We start from the raw sequence: 17,345 nt of genomic DNA on the forward strand, positions 1-17,345 counted from the left end.
TCCACATAAGGAGAGAAAGAAAAATTTCTGGAGGGCTGAACAGGAATGAACTAATGCAATTAATGTTTTTGATTGACGAATAATAGCAGAGAAATAGAAGTAAAAATTATGAAGGAACTAATACAGAGCCACGTTTAGAGCCATAGAAACAGGAAAAAAGATGAAGTAGTCACAGGCATAATTTTAACATGCATCCGAAACATCAATTTTCCCAGTTTATGAAGAATGAATGCTGCATTCTCTCATTTCAAAAGTGGGACACAAAAAGTGTGAAGAAATGATGAAAGGAGCACCCTGAGCATTCTATGTTGAGTTTTTTGAGTATTTCAAAATAAGCACTTCAAGTGTTCCTCCCACCACTTCCCCATTTAAATGCACCATCAAGAGTGATTTCAGCCATTAAAGCATTTATGGTCAGTCATTTCTCTGAAGCTTTCAGCACATTGTGATTTTATTGTGGTGGGGATTTAAGCACTGCTGACTTCTCTCAATGTCAGTCCACCTGCAAGGTATGAAAGATGCTGCTTTGACCATTGTGGCCATAGAGGAATTTTCAGAAAGTCAAATGCAAATATTATGGGCACGCACGGCTGTCCACTCACCATGCTATGTACATACACTAATGAGTAATTAACATATGCTAATGACATTCAAGGACTCATCAACACTAATCTCAGAAGTGGTAGGTTGACAACTCCAACAGCAGCGACCCCAGGGGTAGGCAACAGCGCCAGGTATGAAACAAGGCCGGGATTTGTTTAAAAAAAACAAAGCTGTATCTGTCAGACACTGAATTAGAATTGAATATCTTGGCTGAAGGCTGTGGTTCTGGCCTGAACTTTAGCTAGACATGTATGCTGACACCAGTGGTCAAATAGTGCCTTCAGTGGGAAACTGAGTGTGCAGTAACATCAAAAAGTAATCACAGAAAATGTGCAACCCCCACCACAAGCATTAAAAATTCACTGAACTTGCGCCGACTTGCTATGTGTGGTATTTAATTTAGTGAGGAAACATGACTTCACTCCCACTTGCTTTAACTTTTCCTCTTTGACACAAGCCAGGCAGAAGTGAAGTAGACAGATTTTCCCTGTTCTCTCAATTGCAAACAGCAGCAATTCTGTTATGGATCAAACAACTCCCACTGCATTCGCCTGGCATCTCTGACTCCAAGTTTGATTGTGTATAAGACATTCTTGTGCTAGTCCTTTCCAGCAGTGGAAAAACTCTCTGTAAGGTTTTCTCATTAGTCTGATAGCTAAAATCAATTTTAGTTTGTGTTCAGGTTAGTGGCAGCATGATAACACCTTGAGAACCCTTGAAATATTTCATATCTTCAAAATTGTTCCATAAAATTTTGTTCCATAAAAACAGAGACTTCTTACAATTACACAGGTAAGTGGGAAGGAAAAGGTATAAGTGGATAAAAGAGGTGTAGAAACAAAGAAATGGAAGAAGATAGTCCTGCAAAAGAAAATCATCACAAATAATCACATAGCTTAGATCATACTGGAAAAGGACAGGAAAAGAATATGAAAGGATGAAAAAAAAAAAGCAGAAAGCATTATTTACAGTTTATGGTTACATACTTTGGGCTCCCTGCATATTTTCCTATAGTACCACATATAATATCTCCTGTCTAAAACTTCATGGGATGCAATGGCCATTTTCTGACATTTTGACAAATGTCCATTTCCACATAATTAATATCAATCAGTTATGCTGATTGTATTCTTTTTGTTGAGTATCTACTATGAGTCCTGTGTGAAACTACTGATTGGCTAAAGACATATTTTATGCTATCTTTAGTGAGGATTTTGCTTAAACTCAAGAGGTTTAAGCAAGAATGGTGAGAACTGTGGTCATTGTGCTCACATGCCACCATTTAATATTCCCTCAGAGCAGTTCTCTGCAGAGCACTGAGTTACTATTAATTGACAAGAAAAGCACCTTAACAAGTCTGCCAGAAAAGGGGAAAAACAAAGACTGAAAAACAAATTTGGGATAGTATAATCTAAAAGTATGAAATCCATCTTGTCCAATGCATAAAATTTTTAAGCACAGCATGCCTGCTCTCTGCCCAGGGAACCTGGGGCATTGTTTGAAAGCAAAATGAAAAAAGCAATCATCCTTTGCTGTGAAAAAAAAAATACTAACAAGCTTCTTTAACACTGGAGTTTACTTGTCTAGTTCAATATTCCAGAGTTTAGGCTTCTACTGTTCTACACTGACTTACACTTAGACACTTACTGTTCTACACTGGCGTTTATAAGAAATTTATAACATGGAACTTCTCAGAACACTGGAATGTGCCAATCCCTTCTGTCCACCATTCTGTATGCCAGGTTTAAAACCTCATGAACTATAGATGCAATACCTACTGCTTCACCAAAAATTTATATACAGTTACCCAAACAGAAATCAGTATTGGGGGCAAAAGAGAAGGGGTAAAAATCCCTGATGTGCAGAATGATACATAATGTATATTCCTGGTTCTTATGTAGCAAAAGATGACCTTGCCTTTACCGGACACTTACACATAATAGCTGGGGCATGTTTGTGGCTATTCCACATATGCCATTAAAACCATTTTGAATATCCTTAGTAACACTGGAAAATGTTACTAAAAAAATTACATCTTTTACAATATTTCCACATTTTGTCAATCTGGAACATTTATATTACAGGTATTCTTTATATCACAGACAGAATCTTAGTCTCCAGATGAATGCTAATATACTTTTTCATTTTTTGTATATTGCTATTTCTACTTTTATTTCACTGATGGTGCCTTTTACCAGCTTTTGACACTACTTCCATGTGCACAGAACACTTTTGCTTGGCTGTCCTCCATTTCATCTGTGCTTCTAAAGCTGAGAGCTAATCATACATTTTTTCTTTTTGTTTTTTTTCCTTCCTCTCTGAGAAATTGGTCTCATGGGCCCTAAAGAGGCATCGGGTAAAAAAGGCAAAGTACCTGTGGAATGAAGCATTTGAGGTTGTTTTGTCAACATGTGCTAATGACAAACACTTATCCTGGACAATGTCTTCTTGCTACCTTTGCTCATATCTTCCCCACTTTGTGATTACATACTGCTCCTTAAGTGATACACATTTCCAAACCCAGCTACCTTCTGGATTTTTTTTAAGAAGCCTCTCCCTATCAAGTTCTGTCTTACCAGCCAGTTTAATTACCACACTCCTATTTCCTATTCCACATGCTTAGCCCATTCTGTTGTGCCATCCCCACATACTTTCCCTTCCATTTTCACCAATCTCTTCAGTTTCTCTTGGTCCCAGCAAGCTCTTTGTTTTATTGCTCTTTGTTCTCTGATGGCAGTAGCAGAATCTTAGATGAGCAGAGATACACATGATCAAGCCTTCATTAAACAAAGGGTTGGCACCCTCATCTGAAAGAATTTCAGGGTTTTCCACTGAACCATCCCCAGGACTATATAGTTTTCTGCCCTTAATCCCATTCCTGACTGTTTTTGACTTTTTAAGCATTGCATACTAATAAATGTAGTAAGTGATGATAATTTATATTTACCTTCATAATCAAGTTGATGAAATTTCAGCCATTTCAGGTAAATAAAATCCCTCCTGGCACTCATCTCAAAATGTTGTTTTCAGAAAGTGTATCAGGAACCATTTAAAGTATCATTTTAAAGAGGGGATATTTTTCAAGTTGGACAGAGAATTATTAAAAAAAATAGTAAAGAAATGTGAAAATTTGCTTAGATATACTGGTTCAAGCAAGCCATGCGAATACAATGTCATATTTGACTTTTTGGCCACTGACAGGATAATCAAGTAGATGAAAGATTTCAGTGAATTATAGCACTGACTGAGTTTTCTTCCAAAAAGTCAGAAAGATCAAATGATGTTTGGAGCAGCCGAGATTGAGAGATTCCATTAGATGCTACTTCTCCCTCCCTTCTTTCTAATAAGATGGAAGCTTTTTAGAAAATATGTGACAAATGACCACTCACAGCAGAAATAAATCACACACCACAGAATACAGCATTATTAATAGTGCAATAATAGTAATAACTTACTGTGATAGCAAAGAAGTACCATTAAGAGGGACACAGCAGCTAATAGCATTTCCTCTACAGGGGCTAAGGGGCAAACCTTCCTTTGGTACCTTATAAATAAGTGGAAGATTAAAGGAGCCGGTGGGACCAAATAGCCTGATTTTGCCAGAATGCTACTGGGTAGGCACTGCCTGTAAAGTGCTCTCCATCTCCCCTATGTGACAATATTTTAATAGTTCTTTACTTAATTTAAATTAGAGTGAGAGGACATTTAGTTGCAATAAAAGACTTGAGGGGGGTATAAAATATGGTAATGCTAGGAGGGCTGTGACATGGTTTTCAATTATTAGCCTTGTTTTCTCCTTAGCAAAGTGCTGTGTGAAAAAAAAAACCCTTGAAATTTAGCATATGGATTTGTATTCAGGCACTACTTAAAAAATTAAAACAATTAATCATGAATGGCCAATTGGATAGTTCTTTCAGGTCTTCATATTTAGTTATATACATATTTCGGGAAGAAAACATTTATATTATTTTGCACATGTTATTGAAATACTTCTCTGTGTGTGTAAGTGTATTTGTCTTAGTAGTAAAAGTTCAAAAAAGTAAATTGGATTTCACTAATGGTGAAGCTGTTGGGAAGTGGTGAAGAATATATAGTATCAGAATTATTTACCACGTTTAGAGGTTTTAACGAAAACATCCTAGTTATTCACCAGTTCAAGAAAATTGTCAGGTTTGCAAACTAATGTTGTCTCCATTTGTGGTTTTTTTTCAATATTATTGTCCTGGTTTTGATTATCAATAGATTTTTGCAGAAAAGCAGATTTTTTCTAATCAATAACATAATGAATGAAATTAATAATTAATTAATAAATAGATGGGAATATTATTTTCATTATTATTGATTGGTTTTAAAAGCAAAAAATGTAAAAAAACCTGCACCAATTTAAAGAAAATGTTAGTAACCTCCACAGTTATTGACACATTTCCATGCAGCCTTGGGTGCCATGAGATCACAAATACCATAAGTATGTTGGGAAATGTGTGTAAATATAACTGACATACATATAAAGCTCTTGTTGTTAAGGACACTCAACTTACTAATGAAACTAGCATGCAGCTACTGAAAAAAAGAATCACCATGGAAATTTCTAAGCTAGAATTTCTGCTCTCACACAATTACTATGTCCGGAACACAGAAGTATTTCTGGAACTGCTATCCATCTGTGACTGACAGTAATGGCCACAAACACTCTACTGACCTCTTTTGGAAGCATAGAAGTTACTGGGTACCCACATTTTCCAGAAATGCATCTTAATAAAGCAAAACAAAAAGATGCCAATAGGTATTTTATAGAATAATAGAATATGCTGAGTTGTGAGGGATCCATCAGGATCATAGAGTCCATCTCCTGACCCTGCAAAGGACACACCATGTGCCTGAGAGCACTGTCCAAACTCTTCTTGAACTCTGTCAGCCTTGGTGCTGTGACCAGACCCCTGGGGAGCCTGTTTCAGCACCCTCAAGGTGAAAATCCTTTTCTTGATATCTAACCTAATCCTCTCCTGACTCAGTTTCCTCCTGTTTCTTTGAGTCCTGTCACTGGTCATGAGAGTGAAGAGATCAGCACCTGTCCCTTCTCTTCCCACTGTGAGGATGTTGAAGACTGCAAGGAGGTCTCCCCTCAGTTTCCTCAAGGCTGAACAGACCAAGTGGCCTCAGCTGCTACTTATAAGTGAGTTTATTATTTCTGAGAACAATGAATCAACACTGCCTGAAAGAACAGGGGGAATTTGGCAGATATTAGGCAAAACCTTCCAAAACCAGACTGCTAAAGCAGCTTTCTCAGTTCAACAGTAGTGAACAACTGTCAAGCTATACTCAACATGATTTCATTGTGATGAAGACTCAAGCCTGAGAGAAGAATAAAACTTCCATTGCAATTGCTTTTGAATCTGATGTACAAGAGACAACTGTTCAACACTAAAATGGCTTTAGAATAAACCTACGTGCCAGCAGAGGAACCAGAGTTCCTGACACAAACATATAAAACCGTGCCCCTTTATGCTTCTGCAATGCTCCACGTGTGCATGTGCAAGCACGGGTTTGCACAGGTCCCTACATATTCATGAACAAGCCTCTTTTGTTGTGCAAATTCCAGCTCTTGCATTTTGATTACTTCCTTCCATGTTTGTACAGTACACAGCCCTAGCATAATGGATATTTCAAACCTCCTCCTCAACTGATGATCCTACATTCATAAGCTTTGGAGAAAAGAAGGATTTATTTGTGCTTAGCATTCTTGCTAGCTACATGGTTCTCCGTGAAAAACGTGGCCTTCTGGATTGTCCTTTGTGAAGCATTTAACACTCTTCCACTGTTGGTATAGATAATTAGGCATCAAGTTTCAGCATTTTTAATTAGCTCATGCAAATAGCCTTGCTGGGGGAGAGATGCAACAGTATTTCAGTGCTAAACCAGACATTTTATTGTAAATGGCATCTATATATTAAATGAAGAACATTGCAAAATCTATTAGTATTTTGTATTTAAAAGCTTTGAGTTTTGACATCAACTTCTTTTTTTTTGACTAAATTGTTTTGGGTTTCAAATCTGAGTTATTTTAGCCTTCCTGTATTTTCTGGTAAGAAGTTAAAGGTTATTATGCCTCTTGGAGATAAAAGGACCTGCTGCTGGGATGTTTCAAATTATCCAGACCTGCCATATGAGATTAATTATTGCTGTTGCTGACTGTGTAATTCAAAGGTTAAAATGCAGAGTTGAAACAATAAGTGAATCCTAATGTGATTAAGAATGTATGAATTATTTTGTCTGCTTCTTCTACACTCATACATTACACAGCAATAACCTTGTTAGCCATATTCAGCTTCAGGAATATTAATCCAACAATGCAAGCCTACAGGAGAGCATAGGTATGAAAAAGAGACTATTAGAATATGGTAAGTAAGTAAATCTTTTGGGCTCACACGTGGACATAGAACCTCCTGAAAGCTAAATGGTAGCTAGTCTTGTTTGAAAAATATTTTCAAACAAGCCCTAATTTGACTATGAGGTGACTGTGTTATGAAGGGAGAAAGCAAATTAGGCACTTCAACTGAAAGGTACAATTCATGTTATGCCAAGATCATAGGAGGAACTTAACATGCTGTCTGCTAATACTCTAGTCAAATACAACACCATTCTTATTGATTCCATTAAAAAGCTTTGCAGCATTTCAAATAAACAAATGATATTGGACAGCTGGTGATCAGCTGACAACTCACACTGATCCCTCTGTGATCTGTAAATATAACCCACTTCTACAGACACCTCAGAGATATTGGCTTTCCTTCTCAGCTGCATATCTGCTGTGCTCGCTGCACAAAATTTGGGTGATTGCTTCTCTAACTGCATGTCTTTCACTCAGTACAAATTTATAAGAAAATTGCTTGGGCAATGCTGAATTAATTAGCTAGTAATGTGCTCATTGCTATCAATTTAGTATTTATAAATTTATCCATTATTATACTACACAATGTCATCTATGAAGCTTGGTGCTCTGTCCTAAGAGTCACTGACTTTTCAATCTATTTCACTATTTCTGTTAAAATTAAAAAAGGGAATTCTCTCAATATAGTTCTTTTTAAGATGTCTCATGTTTGTCTCATATGTTTGTCTCATAAAAATTATCTTTCAGTGAAGTGAAATGGATCAGGCATTCTTTGTCAGTTGGAGAAAATCTTTTGTAGGTTTGTATATCATAAGAAAATTTTCAAAAAAGGGTTTAGAAAAGCAGAATGCTTTAGAAGGTACAATGCAACCCTTTCTCCTCTCTGCTTCCCATAGTCAATTATATGATGAAGAATTTCATTGCTATGTGAGTTTTGGTGGAACTTGCTCTGACTTATCAATGCTAGAGCAGTCTGAGAGGAGCCTTGGCAGAGGGAAAATGCAATGAGCACTTTATAAATCACTTGCAATGATCTATATTAGCTTCTGGTAGTAAAACAGTTCTTAGATTAGGTACCATGATCAAAACCAGAGTAAGGGTCCTGTAGATGAGTTAAATACTCAACTCCTTTTTTAGTAGGGTTTAAGTGAGTCAAATGACTAACACAGAACTTCTTCCAGGTCAGGAATTTGGCAAGAGGCAAACTGAGAGCTGGAATGGAAAAAAAGTAGGAATGGAACTACAATTACAACATATTACAGTATAACCTTGGCACTGCTAAGTAACAGGAACTAATGAAACCTTTTCAGTGCTAAGAAATGCCACTTTCCCTAAAATGAGAGCTGCGTCATTACTGAGGAAAAAGCCAGGGTAGGATACATAAAAGAGATTAATGTTTCTTTTTCAAGAAAGCTTTTTATTTTCAGATTTTGGAGATATATGCCACTTGTGGAAAGGATATGAGAAAGAAGTGAAGGGACCATGAGGAAACATAAAACCACAGAAAGTTTATATCGCAGGTAATTTGGCTTTTTGAAAATATCACAAAGGTGGAAAAGAAGGAAAAGATCCTAGCAAACTTAACTATTTAAAGTGTGGGATGCTGAGAGCTCTGTGCTAACGTTTATGCGGAATGAAAAATTATCTACTGGAGCTGCACAAGTGCTCATACTGATGCTCAACCCAAAATGACTCACAAATTCTGTCACAAGTTTATGATTTTTAATGATATTTAGAATGATTTAAAATATATGGCTTATTATTCTATCGTAAACCCAGGATAGATAAACTTAATCCACTATTTAGATAATCCACCAGCAATCAAGAATTGCAGGTTTGTCTTCAGGGAGGTATAGGCATGTACAGCAGTGTATGAAGTCCCATGACAGCTGTCTCACGAGGCACATGCATAAGGGGTCTCCTCCCACAAAAGCAAAAAAGAGCATGTTAACTGTGACTGAGCTTTAAGGGTTAATTGACTAATACATTTCATATTAACACCAAAAATCACCACAGAGGACTGACAGACAAATGAAACATTTCAGTCAGATGTAGTGCCTGAAGGAAACAGTGAACTTTCTGCTTCAGATAACCCTAGCATCTGTGTATGTACCACAGAGAAAATGAATGTATCAGTCTTGGGAAAAAAAATCTGAGAAATTCTCATGTCACCACTGTGTAATGCTTGAGCTTAATACTTTTCTTAACCAAAGAAACAGATTCCAGATCTTAGAAGTGATAGAGAAGACCATATTTCATTAAATTTTCTCTGATGAACAAAAAAACTAAATCAAAGGCAAATAAAGAAGGAATAGTTTAGTGTGGTTCAATGAGTCTCTTTGAATGCACAGCATGAATTACTTGGAAATACTTGAAATTGCTTAAATTTCAACATCTTGTCTACAAAGTAAAAGAAAATGTATTTCAGAAAAAGGAGTATGTAATAGATTTGAGGCTCCTTCTGCTCTCAAAAATCCAAGAAAAAAAATCTTCTGCCTCAAAGTCTCTGCTGGAAACTCACAAAATTTGACAAATTTTGGCTGGAGCTTCCACAGCCCATCCCCTCATTTTCTCACAATGTTTAACTTGACTTCAGCTTTTTCTTTTTTTTATATTTCTAGCCAGTTAATACTTGACCAGACAGCTTCCATACATAGAAAATAATGTAAAAGACAAAATTACAGTAAAGTGAAAGAAAAAACACTTCAAAATGAACAAGGAGTCCATATGTGCTTAATTTTCTCTGTGTCTCAATTCTGAATTCTTGGGAGTATCCTCTTATGGTCCTAAAAAGATGTCTCAGACAGCTTGTTTTGCCAAAAGGAAAGATTGGACAACTGCCTTTTGTAGTTACCAGAGAGTGGAATTTAAACATTGTTTATGGCCTTTATTATGGTAAGGATTTTTTTTTTATGGTGATTTGGCTTACAACATCAGCAAAAAGAACCCTGTAATTTGGACAAGAGACTGAAAAGGATGTCTTCACACCTGATCAGGACTATTAAATGTTTCACCTGTAACTGTTTTACTACTTTTCTGGCATGTTTCTTAAATTGCATGTACTTAATGCAATCCCCTGCAAATTAAGAGCAATTTCATGTGGACAGTTAGGGTGGGCAGCTCTGTAAGGACACATCTCCCATTTCAGAGGCTTAACATCAGAGACAGTCAAAGACTAATTTAGCCCATGTACATGGAGCAGCACCACTAAAAGTTTGAAGAGAAGTGAGTGCACCTATGCAGATCAACTCCACAGTGCCTCCAAAGTATCCAATATCCAAAATAATGAGAACGAGGTGCCTGAACATATTACATACAACCATAAACTAAGGAAACTAAGGAAACTAAGGAAATCCTGTGAATCATTGATGATTAAACATTAAAACTCCTGTTGTGGTTTAATCCCAGCTGTCAACAAAGTATCACGCAACCATTTTCTCACTCCCCCTCTGGGACGGGGGAGAGAAGCGGAAGGGTAAAAGTGAGGAAAGGCAGTGGAATAGGTAAAGTAAAAGCCTTGTGCACATGCAAAATGTCACAAGGAATTAATTCACCACTTCCCATGGGCAGACAGGTGTTCAACCATTCCCAGGAAAACTTCTCTCAACCACACATAACAATGACTTGGGAAGACAAACGCCTTCACTCCAAATGTCCCCCTATTCCTTCTCCCCCCCCTGCTTTATATGATCAGCATGATGCCATACAGTATAGGATTGTCCCTTGGGTCACTTGGGTCAGCTGTCCCAGCTGTGTCCCCTCCCAACTCCTTGTGCCAGCCCCAGCCTGTTTGCTGGTGGGGTGGGGTGAGGAGCAGAAAAGTCTTTAACTCTGTGTAAGCTCTGCTCAACAACAACTGAAACATCCCTGGGTTACTAACCTGTGCTCAGCACAAATCCCAGACTCAGCCCCATAACAGCTCCTGTGAAGAAAATTAACCCTTCCAAAACCAGAACAACTCCCAGATCCAGAACAAGACTGGTTAGTTGGAAAGCCTTGATGTTTAAAACGTAAATGCTATGCTCTTACCTCATGTGCTCTGATCCATTTACTGTGTTAGATAAACAGCATGAATCCACACAAAGCTATTGTAGTGCCTAATGGAGTTGTGAACGACTGTTTTCTGATAGGTGAAGAGATTTCATGGGATTAGCCCTAATCAGGTACTTTAGGTAATGAGAATCTCTCCATCCAGCATTGAACAAAGCCACACAAAATAGTTCTTTCCCCATATCTCAGCAGGGTTTGGATAGACAAAAAGACAGATTAAGGAAATGTCTGAGCAAGGAATACTTACTTTCATTGCTTCAATAAATAATAAAAAAATCAGGACAAGTCTAACTTCATAGATAGTGCAAAGGCACATATTTACTCCAATTCAGTGCAAAACTATACAGAAAAATCTGGCAGATTAAAAGAATTCAAAAGAATCTGAATCTGAATTCATTCCTCCCATATTTTAGACATTCTTCAAATTGTGTAGTCATTGCATTTCATTAGACAAGTGAGCAGTTCAGTTTTATACATCCAAATTAACATTCCATTTAAATGAAAAGCAATATATTCATTAAAATATAAATTTGTCAAAAAGCTTAATTCTGATCAATTTATTTAACATAGTATCTCTTTGTGAATATGTCCATTTATGTTATTGAAGGGATTTATTTTCTCAAAGTAATACCAAAACTCGGGATGTAAAATAAATATATAAAACTGAGCTTCTAATGTTCATGCAAACCTCATACACATATACTGGATATCTGCTAAAACATACTAAAACATAATAACCCATTCAAAAATATTTCCTTTAAAGCAATTGCCTACATTTAATATTTAGGCCTTAGGGAAAAATTAAAGCAACAACATTTTTACTGCATAACATTCTCATAAAACATGGATGAGTGCTTCACCTCTGATAAAACAACATGCATCAGGAATTTATTGTATTAAGGTACTAGCAGATCAGGGGACAAAGAAAATCATGTTCAGAAAGAGGAGAAAGATGATTTGTTGATTAAAAAAATAAAGTAAAACCCCAAGCAAATCAACAACAGATTTTAAAATGAGTGCTATTATTGCCCTATATAGCCTTCAGATGTTATTGAAGATACCAACTTTTCTCTAGCCCTATTTTTTTTACCTCTATGCATTTTCAAATCAGATAGATAAAGTACTCCCAAGCAAGCAAAAAGGGAGGAATCAGATCAAAGACAATAAAGCATGACAGATAAAGGCAGAGCTATCTCATAATAATAAAGCACAGGAAAACAATCCACTTTTCATCAGGTCATGTGGTTCATGGACTGTAGGAGCAGATGATATTCAGATACTAGCATGGAATTATAATACTGTAGGAGGCTTGAAATGGAATTAAAATACTGTAGGAGGCTTGAAATGCTAATTCATGCTAAAATTGTGTATTTGAATAAGCCCCTCAGCTTAATCATTGAAATCAAGTTGAAACATGGGTCAACTTTTGCTATTTAAAAAAAAAAAATTAAACGAAAAACTCCAGTGATGTCTTCATGTGAACTCATCACAGAAAACTAACAGAGAATCAAAATGGTCTAGTGACAGCATTCTGGATATACAAATTACTGGTAAAATGGTAGCTCCCAGCTATAGAAATGGCAGAGGAATTTTGGCCATTATCCCCTCAGACAGTAGGGTCCATGTGATCCGTGGTTTTGTTTCTGATCACAAACTGTACTTTTGTGAATATTTGTTAATAGTATTGAATAAGTAAACATCAAAAAGCATATAAAGATTTTTTTTTTTAACAAGACAGTGTGTCTAACCCAAGAGTCTAGAGATACCTGTAATTTCAGAAATTGTTTCAGAAAATTCAGGCTCCTCATAAAGGAGTATGATGACCCATAAAAAAACCCAAACCAAACCATTAAAAGAATAGTCTAGAACCATAAAATACTAGTTGAAACACAACCAGAGGGAGAGTTAAATGCAGAATTATTTTTGTGCAGAAATGCAGAAAAGGCAGTGAACCTAATGGCAAGATATGAAATGCATTAAAGAGAGACATAACAGAGCTCTAAGGAAATTTAAAACTGATCTGAAGATGGAAATGGCAATGAGGATTAAAACTGCAGGCAGGAAAAAGAGCTAGCCTTTTTATGGGTTCACAATGTTCTCTGTATTCCTGCTTGCAATTATACTCTAGGGTGGCAATCAGTCATCAGGAACATCTAAAAAGAGTAATACCCACTGTAATGGAAGTTATTCCATTCATACTTGTGTGATGAGCCTTTTCCATGATCCAGAATTAATTTCTTCTACATCAAAAGTACTCAAATCATACCACACTACTGTTTAAGCACAGTGAGACTCATAAAACTTAAGAATGACATTTCAATCACAGTTAAATAAAAGTCAGAGGGAGCTTAAACTCATTTTTAATATGAGACATATTAACGTTTATTTCAAACACTGGCCTGGATATATTGAAAAGTAATATTCAGCAAAGGGAAGTCTATGGAGAGGCCATGTATTCTGTCTTGCTTTATAAGGAGAGGCATATTTAATTAATCAGACTGCTTATTAAAAAAAAAAAAAAACACACTGTTCATTTATTCATTTTTTGCATCTCCTTAGCTCTTACCTTCCAGACTCAAATGTAAACCACGTTGAGTCACGTCCATATCTCCTCAAAGAGCTCAGAGGCCACATGACCAGCTTGACCTTGGCATTGTGGATGTCCCAGAGATAGATGTTTTCATGTGTGATCTGCATTGTACATTCCCCATAGATATCTAAATTTGGTGTAGGCATAAGGTATACATTGAATCGTTCTGGAAAAAAAACAAAACCACAAAGTAAGATATCTCAGGTTAAAGTAAGATTTTATACCGGGAAAAAAAAAAAAAAAGAAATAAAGCCTTTAGTTCTGATGATCCAGAAATCAAAGCCAAATTTCTGGCTTTAACAGAGGTGAGGATCCACTGGTATTGAAGCAGTCCTGCTAGTGAATAAGAGAGGAATAAGAGGAAAATAATCTTTGTTTCATTTCCCTTACAAATGATGCGGCAGTCTGAAACATCTTTCACAGATGATCTGCATAGTTCTCTTGGATATATGTTGCAGCAACTTTACTGAAGTTCTTTTTTACCCTGACATTAAGGTCCATGACTTTTTACAAATCAAAACTCACAATGATGAGAACTCTGACAGAGACTCCTCTCTCAAAGAATAGAACTAAAGGTATCCTGGCAAAACATGTATGTGCAGCCATCACCTCTTGGAAAAGCTGTCCTTGAAATTGCAAATCCAAGTTTACTTGTTGAAGCTTGTAAATAATTACATTCCTTGCATTCAGTTTCTGTTTATTTGCCAAAGTAATTAATATTTTCAAAAATAATAACAATTTTAATCATCTGTTGCTTTCTTGAAACATCTGATTCAACATGATATATTATTATGGTCATGACATCAATCACTGTCAGCTGCACTTTGCTTGCAAAGTGCACTTATTGCAGTAGGAGGTCAAGGGCATTAATAATTTTCTGAAGTGCCTGAATTGCATGGGATTTAATAAGCAATGCAAAAAAAAAATCATAAAAAAAAAGGAAACAAAAAAAACCAGGAAAACCAAGGTGATGTAAAACACCATTAACTCATATGGAAGGAAGCAAATATTATTAGGAAGAGAAATTTAAATACAAATGCAATTTTCTTTGAAGAATAACTAATGTTTCTATGAGTTGCTTCTACAAAGAATGAAAAACTCAGTTAAATTTCTGGTTGTACAGTTGGAAGTGCCAGCCTTCATGCATTGCAATATTAGGGCTTAATAGCATCATATGGGAGAGAGTGCAGTACACTCACAACTTTCCTGTCACAGTTTTTTTTCATCTTTGAAATGAGTAAAAATGCAAAATGTCAATTCTACCGCCTGAAAGTGTTGACAAAAAAACCTAAGAACAATTCAAAGTATGAGCATGAGCAATGCTTATTCAATAACAATATTAGGAAAATGTTCTTTAGAGGGACATCTGATAGGAAAATTGCCTCCAATTACTTGATAAAGTAAAAAGGGTTAGAGGGTAAAAAGGGTGGATTAAATATTTTTAATCCATCATTGGAACTAAATTTTCTCACAGTGTCCTAAAATTAGGAAAGAATTTAAATTCAAGCAAGAGAAATTTACTGCAACACTCAAAATTAGCTTCCCATTCTGTTTGAAATTCAGTATGATAGGCATTATGTCTCTAATTTTTAAACATTTAATATATATATATATATGTTTTTGACAAAACAGTTAAAATATTGCAAGTGAGTTGACATAAAATATGAGTGTGTGTGCGTTTGTGTGTGTGTGTGAATAAAGTGGCAAAAGTTTGAGGAATAGAGAAAGCAAGGAACTGCTGGCTGAGCAATAAAAATTGCTGCATAGCTATAAGTAAACTTGTCATCCCTAATGTTGTTCTGTTTCAGTCAATTTAATTTTGTCCTATTAATGGCTCCCCAATTTATTCATTTAGTCACAACCTCTTCTCCCAGGCCCAAGTTCTCATTAGTCACACTAATGGGTTTTAGCCCTAAAAGTTTAATTTTATGACTAGGATCCCATGTGTGAAACCCCAGACATTTTGTGACACACAGCACAAGTAGATTAGCAGAGGCTGCTGAGATCCCTGAGGAGAATTCCCCCTAATGCTCAGAGGAGTGCATGGGGCAGGGGTGTAATGAAATGCCTACTCAACTAAATGGAAGGACTCACACTTGGGAGTAGTGGGTCAAAGACCACATTGGGAAGGGAATGGTGGTGAACAAGATAACTTTCCCTTTGCACTGCAATTATATATATATATATATGTATATGTATGTATATGTATGTATATGCACCCTTTCAGTATCCATATGTCATTGGGATCGTCACGCAGAAATTCCTCACAGCTGTGCAGTGTATCATCATACTTTTATCATGTATTAGACTCCAGCTTTGCATTGCTGTGCTGTCAGTTATTGCCCCTTCCCTCCTCCATTTGAAAGAAAGATGCAGTAACTGGCCTGTCAGCTGTTTCTCTCTTGCATGACACGAAATAACACAGTGTATCCATGGGGGATGGGGGTACTATATGAGAATGAAAATCTTTCTCTTTCCCCATCTTCACTGACAGAATGCCTCAGACAGCAGAGAAAATGAAAAGGTACAATTATTTTTTGAAGTTAACATTAAACTGCTGTGTGGAGGACACAAAATACTTCAACTTGCTTTAGATGTTACCAGGTTAGTCATGAAATGCTCAACTTCCGTAACGTGTTTGAGGATATTATTGCATGAAGGGCATTCAGGACATATGGTATCCTCAAACTGTCAGGAGACATTTGCTGACTTTGCATGGGAGGTCAGTGTCTAAGGTGAGATGTCAGGGATTAAAGGAAGTATGTCTGATTAAAGTGAACATCAGCTGCAGGGCAAAACGTGGCACCCTTGGAACTGAATCAAATTGGCAAGAAAAATGAGTGTACAAACATATGTGCTGGAGAAGATTGAGGGTGGATAGATTTGCTTTTGGAACAAAACCTATACTTTTGAATAGTGGGCAGCTGAGGACATGGAAAGGTGTAGATTAAATGGTTTTATTAATTAACATGCAGGGTCAAAATTTTCCAGTTCAGAAAATATTTGAGCAGGTATCTAGTTAATGGTAATACAGTCATTCCATCTTTAATGGCATGTTTTGCCCTTACACTCATCCAGGCAAAAACAAACACTCATCATAGGCCAGATTTGGGGATTCCAGCTGAATTCTGACACCAAATCTTCTGAATGACACTGAATAAGTTATTTTGCTTCTCTTTGGTTCAGATACCATCTGCATATGAGTAGGATGAGATAATAACAGTCCATTGGCTAGTAAAACTAGGCAAATAGAAGTTAATAAGGGGCTCAAAAAGTAGGGAGATGGAAGAAACCAAACAAGATGCAATGTTGTTGGACAAGGTAAGACTGGGACTCAACAGGCACAATTCCTCAGCATTCAGGATTCTTATCCTCCTCCCTTCTCTAAACAGGTGAGAGCAAAGTTCAGGGAGTAGGGGAGCCAGGATGAGAAAAAAATGCTGCTATATTGCTACACTTATTATTTCACTCAATGTGACTGCTCTTTCCCATCTCCTTGAATAAGCAGAGCAATGCTTCATCACACACTTAGTGCATGTAAAGGTGTTTAGCATTTGGGCTTTGGCAAGAATAAGACATTTAATAATGCTTTCCAGGGCACAGGAGCACAAGAGTCTTTATTAAAATGAGCATATTGACTGAGACAGAGACTTGGCAGCAACTCCAAAATGCTCTTGGCCTTCCAGCTGTACTGGGGGAGCAAAGTGATGGGAG

General features: G+C 36.7%; 1 protein-coding gene across 1 annotated transcript in view; it reads right to left on the minus strand.

Moving 5' to 3' along the window:
* DOK6 (docking protein 6) overlaps positions 1–17,345 on the minus strand; it is a 250,202-nt gene that overhangs the window by 83,736 nt on the left and 149,121 nt on the right. The window contains exon 5 of the mRNA XM_071456531.1: positions 13,608–13,797. Coding sequence (XP_071312632.1) covers positions 13,608–13,797 — 190 coding nt within the window. The remainder of the gene's footprint in view (positions 1–13,607; positions 13,798–17,345) is intronic.

Source organism: Agelaius tricolor, unplaced genomic scaffold (genome assembly GCF_023055355.1).
Source record: "Agelaius tricolor isolate 1412-34295 unplaced genomic scaffold, bAgeTri1.0.p SCAF_2, whole genome shotgun sequence".
Classification (NCBI taxonomy): Eukaryota; Metazoa; Chordata; class Aves; order Passeriformes; family Icteridae; genus Agelaius; species Agelaius tricolor.